The following is a 20,799-nucleotide window of genomic DNA, read 5'->3' as shown; positions in this document are numbered from 1 at the left end:
TACAAACAGATCAATGAGATAGATTCCATAATTTCTACTTTGGATGATATGACAGATTTCTCTTCTTCTTAATGCTATATTTAGCTTGTGGGTGCATTCCTATAATTATAAGATTTCATGGCACATTGATGATTATTATTCAGTCAACAAATACTAATTATGCTCCTGCTATCCACTAAGCACTCCACAAGGCTCTGGTGATGCAAAGGTGAATAATAAATGGTCCTTGCCCTTGAGGAATCCATAATTTATTAAGGAAATCAGCCACACACACCAAAACAAGTCACCATTCCATTCTGAAGTAAGTGTTAAGGGCTCTAATGGCCGTAGGGGCAAAATGCTTTAAAATCATAGAAGGATGAGTAATTCTCATTTGGTGTGGTAAAGACATTAATTTCACAGTCTTCACGGAAGAAGTAGCATACTGGGAGCTTCTACAGTTTCCAAGTGAGCAGTATCTTGGAAGGAGTCAACTTGGGATTGTTTAGCACACATTTTTTACTTAGATTATGCATTTATTGAGGATGGCTTTGGGGAGCTAAGATAGATTAAGGGAGCATAGTAAGTCCCTTACACCTTTCTCTCTTCTACATTTTCTCTCATTACTTACTAAACACGTGAGTTTTTTTTTTTTTTAATCAACCAATGATGAGGAGTTCATAGAGGGCATCTTCATGAGCAAAGATGACAGATCAGGTAACTTCAAGAATGAGGAAAACTGAATCAATGACATGGTCAGAACATAGGCTGAGTGGTAACTAACTTGAGGGTGATAAGACAGCCCGGGGTGGATGCATAGAGACTCTAGTGTTATAAAGAGCCTGGACTTTCTTTTGGGCAATAAAGATGAATGATTGTAAAGCTAGAGAGTGAGGGGAGCCACTTGACATTGTTGAAATACAGACATCTGAGAAAACGAAACGGACAAGAACTGGAACTAGTGACTAATTAGGAAAACACTGTTTAAGAGTCCAAGTGAGATAATGACTGTTAGGTTGAATGGGAACAGGGAAATCAGAACTGCCATAATTGTTTTTTTATTTGAAAAGCTATAATAAGAGCAATGCTTCTATTAATATATTTCATTGTAAGAGAGGTTTCACCAGTTGAGATACAAGTGTTCTGGGGATTTTATGTTCAATGCTTGAGAGCTGTTTTTTAGAGAATTGGACCATTGTTTATCTACTGTGTCCATGGATCATATCCAACAGGCACAGGGGTGATTCAGGAATGAAAAAGACGAACTCATTAGGTTAGGCCTTTATGATGTCATCACTACTGAAACACTGGCACTTCTATATAGTATACAGAACAAAATAAATCTTGTTATTAGGGAGAAACAAACTTTGCCTTCAAAAGAGAATATGTATTTTAACAGAATTAATCTCAAGTTGAATAAAAGCACAGCTTCTGGATAAATTCTATGTCCCATGAAAAAGTACAATTTCTACATTGAACATTGCTTTTCTAATGGAAGAATCTAAATTTAATCATAACCTTAAGTGCTATTTTTGCCCACATAATAATGGCACGCTAAATCAGAGAGAAGAGGGAAGAATTGGCTAGGTACAGCTATCCTACAAACTACCCCATAAGTTAATATAAAAGAGTCCTTTCTCTTTATACTACAAGGAAAATCTTTTTGCATCGTCCCTGACATAGTTTAGGAACTAGAGGCTTTTATTATGTTAGAATGAATTTTTTTATTATCATATAAGAGACAGTATCTATTGAGCCTCTAATAATGTATTAGACACTATTCTAAGTGATTTCATGGATGGTATCTTGCTTAAACTCTGGACAGCACTTAACATGTGAAGAACTTCTCTCATTCCTTTGGCTTTAGATTTGCAAAAGCTTAGAAAAGACTTGGGCTTCCCTGGTGGCTCAGATGGTAAAGCGTCTGCCTGCAATGCTGGAGGCCTGGGTTCAATCCCTGGGTCAGGAAAATCCCCTGGAGAAGGAAATGGCAACCCACTCCAGTATTCTTGCCTGGAAAATTCCATGGACGGAGGAGCCTGGTGGGCTACAGTCCATGGGGTCGCAAAGAGTTGGACACGACTGAGCAACTGACTTATCTGTAACTGATCTTATAGAAAAGACAAGTCTTCCTCTTGGCCCAAGAGGGATTCCTCCATTCCCCAGCTCATTAGATTCTCAATATTCCAGTCACTCAAACCATTTTAGACTGAGTTTTCTTATGTAGGTATTTGGTTATCGTTCCTTAAAAACATTCCTAAGAGACTCTAATCTAACGATAGAAAAAGAATCAGATCATAAAAACCGGTGTTAAGTATGATTCAAAGGGAAAAAATGAGCTGGTAGTGAAAGCCAATTTGAGCTGGAAAGACTTGCACTCTTAAGTAACCAGACATGTGTAGCCACTTATGAAGCTGTCTGGTCACATATGTTTTTAAACATCTGTCTGCACAATCAGAACTCCACATGCAAAATACAGCACTCACAAGCATTAGGAAGGTTTGTTTGTGATAAAGTCTCAGAGTCTGCAAGAAATGAACAGATTTCACAGGTTGAACCCAGGTTGTTACTGCTTGAGTTGAAAAAATGCTTGGAGAAGCAGCTCCCAAAGGTTCTGAGTCATTTACTTGAATACTAATATCTTAGGGACAAAACTGGCACCAGCAATGAAACCTGCAGAGCCCTAAAGAGAGAGAGATTGCAAGGAAGGCCCAAGGAGCAGGAGAAATCAGAGAACTGTAACTTTTGGCTTCAGAGCTGAAAGCTGAGTCTAACCTCCTTCCTGTTCTCGATAAAGAGACCATTCAGTAACCTTTTCCCACCGATAAAGTGCCCAGCTCCAAAGTGCGAATATGGTTTCCTACAAACCTGCAGCATTTGTCCTTCCTCTGAAGACATCGTCGTATGCTTTCCACTGTGGCTTCACCTGGTAGGCGTGGATGAACACCACGAACACCACCACGAGGCACATTAACGGGACGAGAGCTGCAGTGAACAGAGCTGCGTAGATGTTTGGGATGAAACACCTGGAAGAGACCAGAGAAGAGATAACTCGGCTTCAACACCCACATTTCTAAATGCACGGTGCACTACAACACTTTATACTCGCTCTTTGTATCTCAGGGCTGGCAACAGCAGCTTTTTGGTTTGCCAAATTGGGGTTCTGTTTGAGTAGCGGCTACATGACTAAATCTAGCCCACTGCTTCACAAAGTGGGTTCCATGGAACATGCATAACCTGAGGTGCTCAGAAAACCTCAAAAAAGGTTATGGCCAAGTAAGTTTGAGAAATTGGGGGAGTGGAAGGGAGATTCAAGAGGGCGGGGATATATGGATACATACAGCTGATTCATGTCATTGTACAGCAGAAACTAAAACATTGTAAAGCAATATACTCCAATAATAAAATAAAAAACTATCAAAAAAGATTCTACTCCATTTATAGTTGTTATAAAATATTGGCAATATTCCCTGTAGCTTATTTTATACCTAATAGTTCCCACTTTAGTCCCCTATCCCTATATTGCCTTTCCCCCTTTCTTCTCCCCACTGGTAATCACTAGTTTGAAGAAGGTATTGTTTAAAGGCAAATTTGAGGATTCCCAGGGCTCAACTCTGTCATTTCCACAATTTTGTTTTCTGAGTGAATGACAGTTTTGTCATTCCTAAGCTGTACATTTCCCCAGAGCCATTCATTCTCTTGAAAATGATGACAATTTTCCATCTAGAAGCTATACTACATAATTGTATCTATTATTCATGGAGTTTATTTAGGTCAATGAGGTTTAAGGTAAACTTAACATTACATATTTTGGTAACACTGAAATACCATAGAAAATGGTTTTAGAGATGTAATTGGAAGTTTTTACCCATGCACCAAAAAAGTTTTGTTTATATGAAATCTGTCACATATACACACAAAAAAACAAAACTCAAAATGGAGAGTGGTTAGAAAGGTTCTCAATATCTAAAATTGTGCTTCAGAGGTATTCTTATAGAGGACACACTTCCTACAACTTATATGACAATAATACTTTACAAGGAATTTCAAGAGTAGGCAATGTCTTTTTTCAAAAAATTTCCCCAACTTCTCCATTTCTTGATACATAACACCTGCAAACCTAGATTATTATATAGTTAAAAAAAAAAAAAGGATGCTGAAAACTCAAGCAATGCTGTAAAAACTCAAGGATGCTGTAAACTTTTACTTACAAGAAAACCTCAAAATCCAAAATACAGGTAATGAGAGGGAACATCCATTCTCACAACTTGGGAAATTAGCCCCTTGATTTTTATGTTTAAAAAGAGATACATTATGAAAGACTTTACCCAGATATTACTTCTAATTAACAAGATCTGCTAAATGTATTCCTTAAGTAAACAAGACACATTTCAAGAGATATTTTAACACACATTCTGCATCTGCAAAGAGATGTCAAAATGATGAATTTTCTGTCTTTTCAGAATTTAATTTGGACAGCATAAAGCCTAAAATTTTCCCTGTACACTCATTTGTATAAGACCTGCATCTTCCAGGTAAAAGGCACATGATTAAATAAAATAGGCAAACATTAATGGCTTTGATCTTGAATATATTTCTGCACTAAAAATAGTAGTCATGTGGGCTCCTCACTTTCATGTACACTGGCTTTAAATGATTTCTTATTGTTTTCATCTGAATTATGGCTTCACTGCTACAGACTGGCTTAAGGCAGCTTAGACAAATGCAGACACTGACAAAGGAAGTCACAGAGGCTTCAGTGCTTTCTTTTTATCTTGAGAAATGTCATCACAATTCACTTTCAGGCTGTAAAATGGGGATAATTGCTGAATCTACTGTGAGCTGCTTTGGGATGATAAACATCTTGTACAGAGTGCTACGGTATACAGGTTGGGCTCTCCAACACCTACCCTTTCTGGTGGCGGGCCATGTTGGCATCTCATCTGTCGGTGTGAAGGATGTTCCTGAAAACTTTCCTTTACCTTAGAGGAAAACCTTGGGAAGAAGAACTCCAGGGAAGTGCGTTACCACCCTGGCCCAAAAGTAAACTGCGCCAAGTGAACTCTGAGCGGTTAGCAGGAAGCAGGCATGCCTGTGCTGTCTCTGGGGAGAGAGGGGGAGCTTTCTAAGTGTCCTAGCTCATCACAGTCTCCCGGGCAATTCTCCCTGCTTGCACAGTGACATGGCCGTGCGGGACCATTCTCTCAGAGAAAGGGGCAGGAAAATGACCCAGTCCTGAAGCGACCCTCTTCCCCTCTGTTTCTTCAGAGCCCCACAGGTTGTGACTGCTCGTTAGTACCAGGCTCCTGAGAGGGCCCTAAGTCTGCCCTCCACACACGCAGCATGGGGCCAGGTCATGAACAAGGAGGGCTGTGGCCCCCGGTGTCTCTCAGTTGGCAACCCCTCCTGCCTGCCTCTTCACCTCAGGCCCTACAGTCCCACAGGGGTCTCCCTCACTCAATCCTGTCCACTCCTGTGACTCCAATCCCCATCTCCCTCCAACAAAATGTCTCTGCCTTGTGCACTCTCTCTCTCTGGGATGAGGGGCTCAGACAACCCTGTTGAAACACGAACATTGGAGACAGGGCTGAAAGGGTAACCCACAGGCGGAGACAGCAGTCAGGGCACCCACTCAGGTGACTGGGGTCACGGAATGCAGGGGGAGCTGGCTACGTCATTCCACATTCTCTCTCACATACTTAACGCTTTCTTGTTTTAAATTCCCCCTCAACTTTTCCTTGAAGGCAAATATGTATTTTCATTTTCTGATCAATCTTGTCTGACTGGACTTTCAACCGATGTAGAATAAAACTTGTGACACACTCTTAAAAGTGAGTGAATGAAAGTCGCTCAGTCGTGTCCGACTCTTTGCGACCCCATAGACTCTGCAGTCCATGGAATTCTCCAGGCCAGAATACTGGAATGGGTAGCTTTTTCCCTTTTCCAGGGGATCTTCCCAACCCAGGGATGGAACCCAGGTCTCCCGCATTGCAGGCGGATTCTTTACCAGCTGGGCCACAAGGAAAGCCCCCAAACTTAAAAGTTCCCAAGATAAATGAACTATTGAAAGAAAAGTGGGAGTTAGTTGTTCGGTCGTGTCTGATTCTTAGTGACCCCACAGACTGTAACCTGCCGGGCTTCTCTGTCTATAGGATTCTCCATGCAAGAATACTGGAGTGGGTAGCCATTTCCTCCTCCAGGGGATCTTCCCAACCCAGAGATATAGCCCTGGTCTCCTGCATTGCAGGCAGATTCTTTAGCCACCAGGGAAGCCCAAGTGAACTATATCCTACTCTTAAAAGAAGAAAAAAAGCCTCATTGATCAGAACTTTCTTTAGGCCAACTGAAGAAGATACGCAGTCCATCCAGGTAGTCTGAAGATTTGATCGCATGAAAGTGATGTGGGGAGTTGGGAAACTGTGACTATCACGTTCAGAATGGTTTCTGAAGTAAGGCTGGGAACACATTCTTGGAAAAACAACGGAAGAAACAAGCAGGCTGAATGCTATGCATACACAGGGCTGTGGAAGCGGCTGGGTAACGTGCTGGCAACTTACTGCTTCAAGGACAGCTCTGGCAGTTACCAGAAAATGAGACAAAGGCCATGTGGATTTGCTTTCTTAAATAGGATGAGCAAAGTTTTTCCTTCTAATTACCAGCTCAACCGGCTTCAAAGCATTCTGGTGGCCCTGCTCTCTTCTGGTGTTAAATATTTCCTTTGGGTTCTGGTAATCCCATGACTAACTTCTCGTTGTTGTTCCCTTTTAAAGTTTCACGGGTAAATTTTTTTCTTATTATAACCCACAGACAATCCGACTTTATTTCAAAATCCTGCCAGGACTTCATCCTTTTCTCTATTTTCAGCCAGATGAAATGAGTGGATATTGTTTCATTACCTTCAGATTTTCCCCTTCAAGTCCACCCTGGAGCATTCACAACGCCTTATGTCACTTTCTCATTTACTTAAGATCATTACCTCCCGTAGGTAGCTCTTTATACTTACTTGAGTGTTTCCACTTGCATTACTCAACTTGATTTAAATAAATTATGTGGGCGGCACGAGGTATTTCAGGGTTGTTTTTTTTTTAATTCTTGTGTGAAATCAGCATGAGGAGGAGCTCAGAAGCCAAGAGTCCAGGAGAGACAAAGGCTTCACTTACAACTGCTGTAAATATTGGAAGGAATGCTGGGAACTCCCTGTACATGAGTCTGTGATTTGAGTCCATTTTAATTATATTTTCGAGAACAAGCTGACCTTGGCACACTGGAGGACTTGAAGCGATCCAGGCAGCTGACACATGGGTTACATCTGGGTTACATAGGTAATGAAAAAGGAACTAGGTAATGAAAGAATAATAAATGTATGTTCCTAGGTCTTCTTTGTAAGTGCTTCTCCTCAACAAGACAACGATAATAGTTATGATTCACAGGCTCATGTGCCAACCTTCCCCAGGAAGGGAGATTTCTTCAGTGATGGCACCTAGGTCACGGTTACATTGCCACTCCAACCAGCCTTTCCTTTTCCACATGGACAATCATGGTGATGCCCTTCTTTATAAGGGAAAAAAAAGAGATGGTCTGCCAATTTTATTCTAGAAATTTTAAAATGCATGATGAATCAAGAAATCTTCCTTTATCACCAATTGTTTTCTGCTTTGTGCAGAAAGTACAATACATCGGTTTACTGGCCCTCTGAGTTGAAAAATACAGATGTTATTCATTACGTAGATGTTTATCATTTATAACTAATATCTAAGCCAATACTTATGCGTTCAGTAGTCCTTTCCTTGCCTGCTCAATTTACTTCCTTTCCAAAAATGATATTATCAAACATACACTAGTAATTCACCTGTGAATTTCTGTATGTATATATGTGTGTGTGCATATATTTTTGTGTATGTGTGTATTTTCTGTCCCATCCAAAATGGTTGGAGAGGTTTAGGGAGACCCTGTTAAGCACATTAATTTTTTCTCACGAATACATTTATGAAGACATTGGAGTGAAAAGAACAATTTAACTGGCTGCAAGGTACAAAAATAAAGTCTTCTTTCTGTCCTTCTGCTATAGTGCATACAGTTGAGTTCTAAAATTCACTTTCCTTTAACTTTAAATTCCAAACAAGGATGATATTAAGACTAAATTGTAGGTAAGCCCTACAAAGTGAAATCTCTTATTAGGATAATGTATGGACTTAGAGAAGAAGAGGAAGAACAAAGTATTTTCCTAAGCTGAGTTAGCAGGATAAAATAATCTTAAATACTACTACTACTGTTTCTACTTCTACTACCACTACTAACAGTATTAGCAGTGATCATGTACCCTGTTCCAGGCATGAAACTCAATCCTTACACGGCTCATTACACATTAACACCACAACAGTCACATTAGCCTCATTGTACACATGAAGATGACATAAAAAATATTTGAGGTCAAGTGCTAGTAGCATAAATAGGCTCATTCTGCCACCCCCGTAATTCTAAAATTATTCCACATTTCCAGCAAAGACACAGTAGAGTTAGCAGAAAAGATGCCAGTGTTTTCCATGAAGACTGGGATTGTAATTTTAAAAATATTTTTCCTAGTCCTCTGCATAATCAGACCCTTAAGAAATTTTCACCGATTTCACTGATTTTTAGCAGTGTTTGAAAACCACCCACTTAAAAAAAAGTAGGCATAGAAAGGCCTGCATTTCCTGTGTGTTCAGTTTAATCATAATCCAAGCAACTTCTGAATATCTCTCACATTCCAGGGACAGTGCTGGTCATGGAAAGACAGATAAAGATGCCTAAAACATGGTCCGTTCCATCAAGAAGATCATAGTTGAATAAATGATTCTAGTCTTTGACTCAAAGTACTGTTATTTCATCAGCATCATCCATACTACCTGGGAGTCTGTTAGAGATGCAGATTCTCACACCCCACAATATAGCTCCTGAAACTACACTTTAACAAGATCCCCGGGTGCTTCATGCGCACGCTGAAAGCTGGAGAAGCTCTCTTCTAGCACACTCCTGGGGCATAAAGTAGCTTAATGGAATTAATGAATTCACTGATCTTTACTTCTCTTTGGCCGTGAAGCCAAGGGACTATGTAACCCCAAGGAGAATCAGGCCCAGAGATTTTGCTGCACTAGGTGGTCATAGCAGCCTGAAGAACCAGAGAGAGAAAAACAGTAGGAAAAGGGACAGAGAACTGACTCAAATGCATTCTTTTCATGGCTGAGTAGTATTCCATGGTCTGTATTTACCGTAGCTTCTTTGTACAGTCATCTGTCAGTGGACATCTAGGTTGCCTCCATGTTCCAGCTATTGTAAACAGTGCTGCAACAAACATGATGCATATATATGGAATCCAGAAAGATGGTTCTGATGAATTTATGTTCAGGGCAGCAACAGAGAAACAGACATAGAGAACAGACCTATGGACATGGGGGGAGCTGAGGAGGGAGCGGGTGAGATGTATGGAGAAAGTAACATGGAAATTTACAATAGCATATGTAAAATAGCTAGCCAATGGGAATTTGCTGTGTGACTCAGGGAACTCAAACAGGAGCTCTGTGACAATCCAGAAGGGTGGGTTAGGGAGGGAGAGGGGAGGGAAGTTGCGGGGGGAGGGGACATGGGTATACCTATGGCTGATTCTTGTTGATGTTTGACAGAAAACCACAAAATTCTGTAAAGCAATTATTCTGCAATTAAAAAAAATAAAGTGGCCAAAAAAAAAAAAAAAAAAAGGGATACAGAAGCAGAAATCTGTCATATTTAGAAGCCTGGGAATTAGCTTCTACCATATTTCGAAAGCTGGGATTAGCAACCCAAGCATTCTCATTACAGGAAAAGAGAGACAGACAGCAAATAAAGTGAGAGAAACACAACAGATCTGCTGTCGGTGGAAAGAAACAAGAAGGGGAGTGCTGCGTTGCGATAGGTGTTGGGGGAGGTAAACACTCAACCCTGTTGCCTCCAAACACCCTTGAAGGAATAAGGATTCTGGCAGCTGTAAGAGCAACAGACATGCTCTGTAACTGCCCACACTGCTCACGGGTTCTGAAAGAGGTGCTCCCGTGTGCCCTATGACTCCATCCTCACACCACAGCCACAGATCACTCAAGTACAGGTGAATAACTCTGAGATGGATACCTGGCCCAAAGACAGCCATTCTGGCATGCCCACGACTTGTAACTTGGTGACTCTGCTCTAACACTCAGCTAAGCCAATCAGCTTTCTCCTCTTGAGCATGTGACATGGACAACTGCCAGGTAGTAGTGGGTATTAGGGAGAAGGAAATGGCAACCCACTCCGGTGTTCTTGCCTGGAGAATCCCAGGGACAGAGGAGTTTGGTGGGCTGCCGTCTATGGGGTTGCACAGAGTCGGACACGACTGAAGCGACTTAGCAGCAGCAACAGCAGTGGGTGCTAGAGCCATTATATGTTCATGGCAAAGAGCCATGCTGGAGTAAGCACACAATGCACATACGGAATAAAGGATGAGAAATTGAGGGGTGGTGGCTGGGAGGAGCGTTGAGATGCTCGCCACAACAAGAACTGAGGGACGTGGTCCCTGAGAGATGAAGAGTGAGGTCTGTTTTTCAGCATTCTGATTCCAGGTCCTCTGAGGTCTACATAGACCTCATTTCCTGCTTTTGAATGTCTGTGAGAATGCCTGTGGGGTACACACACTTCTATAACCCCACTCCTTTTAATTAAAGTAGTATTAGTGGGGTTTTACATGCAACTATAATGGCCATAGTTAAAAAAAAAAAAGCTAGTTAGTGAAAATGAGAGAAAGTGAATGCACAGCTATTCTTTAAAACTATGTTGCTCTTGAAGACACACTAGGGTATCACTGCCACGTCTACCAGTTTTAGAGCTCAAATCTACCACGCTGTTAGCATTGTCATCTAATTCTATGCACTGACAAGGGACCAAAGAATGAGAATTAGTCTCACCTTTTAGTACCTAAAACTTGTCCTATGCTTATATTACTTGAAATGACTGAGCAAAGAAAAATGAAGACATATTGGAGCACTCCTATCTCATTTACTTCAAAAGGAACAGATATCTTGATTCACTGAGTATTAAACTGTCTTAAATTTTGAAGTAGTCAGACATATTATAAATGCAGTCTTGTACTGTACATAATTAGCTTCTGATGAATGAGACACCTGCCCCCACCCCAGCTCATTTAAAACTCAAAATATTAACAAGTTAGATTTGATGAAAAACAGTCTGAAAATCATCATACCCCCAAATGACCTGCCCCCCACCCCACGGAAGAAACTCAAATCTGAGCAGTCTGTTCCCTGAACAACTTGGTGAAACTGTTGAAATATGTCTAGTGGTCAGTGCTTGCCAACTGTACTCCAGGTAGGTTCCAGTGAATCAAGCTCTTTCAGAATTTAATCAGAATAAGGTCAGGCTGACTTGCTCTTTTTTGCATGTACTAATAATGCTCTATGTTCTCATAAAACAAAATTGTTTGGTACTAGAAACATCATTGCCCTAGAACCTTCAAAGGTGTCCCATCTTTATTCCTTGCTAACCAAGCCTCTGAATGAATGGCTAAACAAGTTTTTTTCCCCTTAACTAATCCTATCACTTTCCTGTATCTTAAAATAGAAAAATCATAAAGTTTTTTAAGTTCATAAAAAATAAATGTACAGAGGTGACCATAGGAATACAAGATTAAAGTCCAAAAAATATTAGTCTTTTTGCACCACACCCCATCTTCATTTAGGGCTTCCAGGTGGCACCAGTGGTAAAGAACCGGCTTGCCAATAAAAGAGACATAAGAGATGCAGGTTTGATTCCTGGGTTGGGAAGATCCCCTGGAGGAGGGCATGACAACCCACTGTAGTATTCTTGCCTGGAGAATCCCATGGACAGAGGAGCCTGGCAGGCTGCCAACCATGGGATCGCAAGGGTCGGACATGACTAAGCAACTGAACACACAGACATACAACTGAACAATGGCCAAATTACATTGTCCTGAAGATTAGGTCCACAGATTTTTCTGCCTTTATGTGAAAGTCGCAAGTACTCCAAGAAAAAAATGTCCAGCACCTTCCCTATAGGAGTGAATGCTCAGTTAAAGCCCATCTTTTATTATCTATACTCTTGCTAATATTCACAGCACATTTTAATCAGTAATGTTCCTAAATGCTGACTTAAAATCACTAAGAAATTGTTAATCAAAGTTAGTCAGACCCTCTTTAAAACACACTATACACTTCCTTGTGCTTTCTGCAAAATTTTAATTCTGAAAACAACAGAGGTAACATTTAACTACTGAGTAAACAAAGATAATGTAAATAGATGAGGTGATATGTTAATTATTTCAAGGTCATGTCAAGTTGTAGATAACAAAGTTCTCTCTCAACTCCAATACTCTATTGCTGAGTCCAATTCAATTTGATGTGCTGAATTTTTATTGAAGAAATTTTTAAGGATGTTGGTCTTCAGAGTATTGCGTTAGCATATCAAAGAAGTCTTATAAGATATCTTGGTTCAGTCGCTAAGTCGTGTCCGATTCTTTGCGATCCCATGAACGGCGGTACACCAGGCTTCCCTGTCCTTCACTATCTCCCCTGAATTTGCTCTAACTCATGTCCATTGAGTCGGTGATGCGACCCAACTATCTCATCCTCTGTCACCCACTTCTCCTCTTGCCCTCAATCTTTCCCTGCATCGAGGTCTTTTCCAATGAGTTGGCTATTTGCATCAGGTGGCCAGAGTACTGGGGCTTCAGCTTCAGTGTCAGTCCTTCCGATCAATATTCAGGACTGATGTCCTTTAGGATGGACTGGTTTGATCTCCTTGCAGTCAAGGGACTCTCAAGAGTCTTCTCCAGCATCAAAGTTTGAAAGCATCAATTCTTTAGCACTCAGCCTTCTTCATGGCCCAACTCTCATATTCATACATGGCTACTGGAAAAACCGTAGATTTAACTATATGGACCTTTGTCAGCAAAGTGATATCTCTGCTTTTTAATATACTGTCTAGGTTTGTCATAGTTTCCTTCCAATGAGCAAGCATCTTTTAATTTCATGGCTGTAGTCACTGTCTGCAGCAATTTTGGAGACCAAGAGAATAAAATCTGTCGCTGTGTCCATTTTTTCCCCTTCTCTTTGCCATGAAGTGATGGACCAGATGCCGTGATCTTCATTTGTTCAATGCTGAGTTTTCAGTCAGCTTTTTTGCTGTTCTCTTTCACCTTCAAGAGGCTCTATTTCTTCTTCGCTTTCTGCCATAAGGGTGGTGTCATCTGCCTATCTGCGGTTGTTGAGATTTTTCCTGGCAATCTTGACTCCAGCTTGTGATTCATCCAGTCTGGCATTTCACATGATATATTCTGCATATAAGTTAAATAAGCAAGGTGACAATATATAGCCTTGACGTACTCCTTTCCCAATTTCCCATTTTTTCTATGTCTGGTTCTAACTGTTACTTCTTGACCTGCTTACAGGTTTCTCAGGAGGCAGGTAAGGTAGTCTGGTATTCCCATCTCTTGAAGAATTTTCCACAGTTTGTTGTGATCCACACAGTCAGAGGCTTTCATGAAGTCAATGAAGCAGATGTTTCTGGAATTCCCTTGCTTTTTCTATGATCCAACAGATGTTGGCAATTTGATCTATGGTTCCTCTGCCTTTTCTAAATCCAGCTTGTACATCTGGAAGTTCTCAGTTCGCGTACTGTTGAAGCCTAGCTCGAAGGATTTTGAGCATTACCTTACTGGCATGTGAAATAAGTGCAATTGTGTAGTAGTTTGAACATTCTTTGGCACTGCCCTTCTTTGGGATTGGAATGAAAGTGACCTTTTCCAGTCCTGTGGCCATTGCTGAGTTTTCCAAATTTGCTGGCATATTGAGTGCAGCACTTTAACAGCATCATCTTTTAGGATATGAAATGGCTCAGCTGGAATTCCATCACCTCCATTAGCTTTGTTTGTAGTTATGCTTCCTAAGGTCCACTTGACTTTGCACTCCAGGATGTCTGGCTCCAGGTGACTGACCACACCATTAACGTGACCTGGGTGATTAAGACCTTTTTTGTACAGTTCTTCTGTATATTCTTGCCACCTCTTCTTAATCTCTTGTGCTTCTGTTAGGTCCTTGCCGCTTCTGTCCTTTATTGAGCCTATCTTTGCACAAAATTGGAGAAGGAAATCGCAACCCACTCCAGTACTCTTGCCTGGAAAATCCCATGGACAGAGGAGCCTGGTAGGCCACAGTCCGGAGGTTGCAAAGTGTCGGACGAGACTGAGTGATTTCATTTCACTTTACACAAAATGTTCCCTTGGTATATCCAATGTTCTTGAAGAGATCTCTAGTCTTTCCCATTCTATTGTTTTCCTCTATTTCTTTGCATTTATCACTGAAGAAGGCTTTCTTATCTCTCCTTGCTATTCTTTGGAACTCTGCATTCAGTTGGGTATAAGATATCTAAATACCCTTAATATGTACATACTAGGCAGTTGTTAAAGCTTGTCTATGACACTACAATTAATGAGTATTTATTGAGTATTTTTATATGTTCTGCAATACTATAGTTTCACCTGGAAACTTAGCAAATGTAAAAGACATAACTTCTTCCCGGAAGAGTCTTGGAGCAAGAAAATATAATATAACAATGAGCGAATGTGATAAAATTCCATAATATACTGCCAACCTGTGAGAGATATCTAATAAATGCTTAAAGGGTTAAGAAATACAGGACAAAATACCTGGAGAAAACAAGACAGAGTTCATGCACCAATTTCAGAAAAGGAAAGTAAAACTGGAAGCAAATGGAGACTAAAGTTCCAGCCATGCTATGGGGAATCCCCAGCTTTGATGGGAAATGACACATTTCACTTGCTTTGAAGTTTTGAAACCTTCAGGATTAGCTCACATGGGTGTAGAAGCAACATTTGAAAGTCCCAAGTAGGAAAGTCCTAACCTAGATACCAGATATATAGATATAAAATGGTTTCCTTTATGATTTATGTAAATAATTTTCTCAAAAGAAACTGATATTGCTACTGACAATTTACATGTAGGGAGATGGACAGAGTGGGTAAAAGTCTCTTTATTGGAACAGGATAATATTGCTTACAAAAAAAGAAAAAAAAAAAGACTGTACTGTTAAGAATGAAGGCATGAAGGCTCTGGAACCAGACTGTCTGAGTCAATCCTTGGTATCCCTTTTACTAACTCTGTGACCTGGGCCAGTATTGAGCTTCTCCATACTTCAGTTTCCTAAAAAATAAAATGGAGTGAACAATAGCAACTGCTTCGTAAGAGTGGAATGAGAACTGAATGTAAATCTCTTGGATCAGAGCCTGGCACAGTGTAGGTACTCAGTAAAGATATCTATGATGATTATCATCATCTATTACTAAGCCCCAAATCCTCTTATGTCTACACAAGACTTAACCTGTGTCTGAATAAAAAAATACAGGTTAGAAGGAAGGATGAACATCTAGCACCATTTTTATCTGGTAGGGAAAAGTCAAATAGTATGAATTTAAAGACAGAGAAGTCTTTAAATTGGGGTAGTGACGGAAGACTTCATGGAACAGGTGGGGTTTGATAGCAGCTTCTTTCCCTCCAGAATTCCTCGCCAATCAGCAGATACTGAGTGTGATTTAGACATGCAAAGAAGATGATCTGCCTGTGTCCACAGAGAATCTGTGAGGGGGGGAGGAGGAGTTTCCCTTCACAGCTTTCCCCCATGACTCATCTGTGTTTCTGCAAAACCAGTTGAGGAAACTTGGTTCCAACTTGAAAAGTCAAGGTAATTAAGGGTCATTCAAAAAGAGGTAGGTAATCCTCAAGGAGGTCCAACAAACGTTACGGCACCGCACGGGCTGACGAGCAGGCCTGGCCCAGAAGTGTCAGCAGCAGGGGAAGAGTGGGGTTCATGGCTTCTCTAGGCATTTGAGCAGATGCTTTCTTACCTGCTGTCTTCCTGTTCTCCCCTGACCCTCCTGCTGCCAAGGAAGAGGCACAAGGTGTCGGAGGGGAAAGGCCAATTAGCTGATGGGTGTTCTAGAACAGGGAGAGATTCAAGCCTCTGGAAAGTCCGCACTCTGGATGGGCTGACTGCTGGAGGGCTCCCAATATTGATTATCAGAAAGCAAGGCATTGTGAATGTCCCATCAACCCGAGCTGCCCACCAGAAAGAGAACTGTCATTTCCTCCTTTCACGAAGACATTTTTTCTTTGTAGACTCTTCAAACTAGAAAGAATAGTAAAGGTCATTCTGCCTTCCCTCTAGCTTTGTGGGTGAAGAACCCAGGACCTAAAGGCTTCTGAGGCCTGCCCAGAACCTGACTACCTGAGCTCCTAAGTCAAGTGTTCCAAATGAGGGTCTGAAGCATAAGTCAGACTCAAGAAAATAACCCAGGGGCTTCCCTGGTGGTCCAGCAGTCAAGAGTTCAACTTCCAACGTGATCCCTGGTCAGGGAGCTAAGACCCCACAGGCCTTGTGGCCAAAAAACCGAAACATAAAACAGAAGCATGATTGTGACAAATTCAATAAATACTTCAAAAAAAAAATGATCCACATTAAAAAAAAAAAAAACAAAACCCCGAAAGTTTTCAGGGGCATATTTGGCTAATAATCTAAAAATTCCTTTTATGGAAAGGTTCCCAGTGTTTTATTTCACTTTGGATATGAATTCCTAGGAGCTAGGGGACTACTAAATAAACAACAGAATGAAACAATAAACATGCATATTTCTGAATATAATACTCAATAGTAATGACCCAAGAACATTAGACCTTACTTAGCTCTTTCATGAAAGTCTTTAATGATACCACATATTATATTTTTGCAAAATACAAAAATTCACACAGAAGAGCAAATTTCATTTAGTCAGAGAGACGACAAAGATATAAAGAAAGGGCTGTGGATCCAAGACGGCACACCATCATTCATAAACTCCCCTCCCACTGAGGTCCTTCTCACCCTTTAAAAAAAATTGGCTTCAGTTGAATTAATACTTTATCTGAAGGAATTTATTTTTGACAACAGGATGTTCCTGTTATTTTCTAGCCCTGTAATTTCAACAACAGGATTTCAGGGCAGTGAGATGAAATGGGAACCGCAGAGCAATATTCATCTCTGAGCACAATCACGAATGTGTGAGAAAAGCACAAACAGTCCAAAATCCTATCTCAAAACAGCTAAGGCTATCTTCTTCATGAATTTTCTGAGTTTCTTTTAATTAAAAAAATGTCATGATCTAACATGCAGTAATTTTTTTTTTTTTGCTAAAGTTCTTAACATTTTAATTGTAGCCAAACTTCTTACATGTAGAGCTGAGCCAGCCAAAGTCTTCCAAAACTTCCCTTTCTGATGGCACACTAGTGTGCTCTTTATTTTGCTGTCTTTCTTCAAATGAAAGTTCCATGTGCTACAAAATGGAAATCATTTTAAAAACTTGCTGAAAAGGCAAGTGTGTGATATGCATGCTGACTGGGAAGGTATCACTGTACTTCTGTGACAAAATCTTACCAAGCAAGTGTCAAGACTGTTTTCATAATTCATTTGAAAGCCTATTACTCAGGTGTGTTGAGAGGAGTCAGGAGATATCATCTCTAAATCAAATACTTGCTTGAAGATTCTGCTGCCTGTTATCACCAAGAACAGAGACTAATCCAACTGGGTTTGATTTTGGGTGAAAATGCATCAGCACACACTCCCGTCTGGGACATTCTCAATGGAAGACAGGAAGAAGATGATGATTTCACAACAGGGAGTAAGAAAGTGAAGCGCTTACAGATGTGGACTCTGAATCAGATGGGCCTGGCTTTGAACCTTGACACTGCTACTCATGGCTATGTGACTATGGGCAGGGAAGTTACCTCTCTGAGCTTCAGTATCCTTGCTTATAAAATATGAATAAAAATCTTATTATTTTTCTTAAATGTGTAGTGAGAATTAGATTAACATGATTCAAGTGTTTAGCACAATGCCTAGCATGTGGTAAAGACTCAATAAAGGACAGTTGTTATTTACTTTAGCATGTGAATTGGTCTAACTACTTTGCTGAAACCCTGTAATGTAAACTTGTGAATAGAAATTATATGTGGCATTTAACTGTATTCAGATTCTATTTCATATACTTGGCTAATAGCATTGATTTTTTTGTAACATCAAGCTCATCCACAAAGTCATCACCACCTCTAATCTAGTGTCCAATACCATTTCTCAGAAGAGCAAGCATTTCCTTTAACACCCACAGCAGGGACTTGAATCAAAACATTAAAAAATAGTGCTACCATGTAACCCAGCAACAATTTCACTTCTGAGTATTTATCCCAAGAAAATGAAAACAGCAATTCAAAAAGATATATGCACCCTAATGTTCACCACAGCATTATCTACAGTAGGTAAGACATGGAAGCGACCTAAGTGTCTATTGACAGATGAATGGATAAAGAAGATATGGGTGTGTGTGTATGTGTGTGTGTGTATAAGGGTTTCCCTGGTGGCTTAGACAGTAAAGAATCTATCTACAATGCATGAGACCTGGGTTTGATCCCTGAGAGGGGAAGATCCCTTGGAGAAGCGAACGACTACTCATTCTAGTATTCTTGCCTGGAGAATTCCATGGACAGAGGAGCCTGGCAGATTACGGTCTGTGGGGTTTAAAGAGTCACACATGAAGGAGCGACTAACACTCTCACTTTACACACACACACACACACACACACATACATATTCACAAAGAAATATTACTCAACTATAAATAAGAAAGAAATCTTGCCATTTATGACAACATGAATGGACTTAGAGGGTATTATGTTAAGAGAAATAAGACAGAGAAAGATAAACACCATATGATTTCACTCATACAGAGAATCTAAAAAACAAAACAAATGAACAATCATAATAAAACAGAAACAGACTCGTAGATATGAAGAACAAACTCATAGCTGGCAGGAAGAGGGAATGTGCAGGTGAAGTAAGGGAAGGGAATTAAGAGGTTAACAACTCCAGTTGTAAAATAAATAAGTCAAGGATAGGAAATGTACAGCATAGGAAATATAATCAATAGTACTGTAATAATTTTGTATGGTGGCAGATGGTTATCAGAGTTATTGTGGTGATCATTTTGTAATGTATAAAAACATCAAGTCACTATGCAGTATTCCTGAAACTCATATAATAGTGTACGTCGATTATATTTCAATAAAAAATGTTAAGGCTCTGGGTTGACATTAATCACTGAAAGCTAAGAAAGACATATAATCTTTAAAAATATATGTTTAAATCTTCATTAGGTTTTGCCAAGGTAACCTAAAAGTGTGTACACTAAATCCTAGATTTCAAGCCACAAAAAGGCGTGCTGTGATGAAGTCTTCATGTTGAGATGCCCTTTGCCTAACTGCTCTGGGATGTTTCCCTACGATTGCTGTGTTTGAAGGGTAAGGGGACGTACGGCATCACAGTGGTTTCCTTCACTCTGACTAAGCGTTATTTTCACAGCTATGTTACTTGTCCTTGGAAGACGTTTTCTTTGGCAGTTGAGGCAGCATTGTTAAAGGTTCCATCATGTTATTTCAGTACTGGGGTAATAGTAAATACCATCCTTGGGGTGCTTTTCCCCCTACTTTCCTCTTCAGCAAACAGATACTGGACTCTATTTATGCTTCTTTATTATTTCTATAAAATACTAAAGCTTAACTAATGTTCCTAAAAGGGTTTTAAGTAGTTATATGATCTATGTAAGATAAAATAAAAATGAGGTAAATAAAAAATAAATTAAGACTGCATCAGGAGTGGGGTAGCAAAGTGCTCATTGCTAAAAATAGGCTATGCATTAATTCCAGTGTGCTTTTTCTAGCAGGTGTTTCAGAGGCAGGCACACACTCCTACACACACACATATATAGTAGTTCAAGGGAAGTACAACTCTTTCTAATACAAGAGCAACACGGTTACTGTGTCATACAATGGACAATGCTCTGGATCTTACTTTCATGGGAAATTCAGTTTGACTTTTACACGGCCGCTATTCATTCATTTAACATGCATCTACCAAGTTAGAACTACGTGCGTGCTATTTGCCATTCATCAGCAATGAATAACACATGCCTCTTGACCTGGAGAAGATCAGAGTCCACAGAGGAGGTGAGGCTCGTGCCAAATCTTAGTGCAATGTGTTAAGTGTGATAGCACAGCCACCTGGAGTGTGGGGAGAGCTCAAAGGAAGCCATGGGTTATTGTGTGCAGGGGAGCTGGAGGGGGTAACCACATTTGCCAAGAAAGAAACGAGGTGAGAATCGAGAAGGACATTTGTTACTTAAGTGACCCGATAGGAAAATGATTTGGACAGTCTTGGGTGGGCCATACTCTCTTTCCTGGAAAACGGCAAAGAAAAGGCAATGCTCAAAAAATTTCTCAGCTCTGTTTCCTGTTGCTTCAGGAATCATCTGGCTCTTAAAGAGGAAGTATGGTCTGAGATTTTCAGGAAGATAACAGAATTATGATTAATCTTTGTTCCTCTGGGGCTATAAAGCTTTCAAGGCCAAGGATGTGTGTATATACCCTGATTCTGGGTATATGACTTCAGGCAAGGACCATAATCAATAACCATGTAGAATTAAAATCCAGGTTTGATTGGTCCAAAGACACACAGATTATGTATTTTGCTAATTTTAGAAAGAAGGCCCAGAGTAAAACAGAGACCTGTCATTTTAAAACCCCTCTAATATAGTCTGCACGATGGATAATTTTGGAGGAAGTTTCAAGAGAGCTGCCATATAAGAATTTTAAAAGAACAATCAGACAATCCAGTTACCACGGATGCCCTCAGAAAGGAAAGTTACTA

At 40.3% G+C, this 20,799-nt stretch overlaps 1 protein-coding gene across 4 annotated transcripts in view; it reads right to left on the bottom strand.

The window, feature by feature from the left end:
- The window catches only part of ADGRV1 (adhesion G protein-coupled receptor V1), a 542,962-nt gene that overhangs the window by 95,094 nt on the left and 427,069 nt on the right, over positions 1 to 20,799 (bottom strand). For all 4 annotated transcript variants that reach the window (XM_086413040.1, XM_086413044.1, XM_086413042.1 and 1 more), the window contains one exon: positions 2,848 to 3,005. In XM_086413040.1, the coding sequence (XP_086269166.1) occupies positions 2,848 to 3,005 (158 nt within the window). The remainder of the gene's footprint in view (positions 1 to 2,847; positions 3,006 to 20,799) is intronic.

This window comes from Bos grunniens, chromosome 7, assembly GCF_055505025.1.
Source record: "Bos grunniens cultivar Pamir isolate PY7600 chromosome 7, Bosgru_T2T1.0, whole genome shotgun sequence".
NCBI classification, from domain to species: domain Eukaryota; kingdom Metazoa; phylum Chordata; class Mammalia; order Artiodactyla; family Bovidae; genus Bos; species Bos grunniens.
This window is presented reverse-complemented; position numbering and strand designations above follow the sequence as displayed.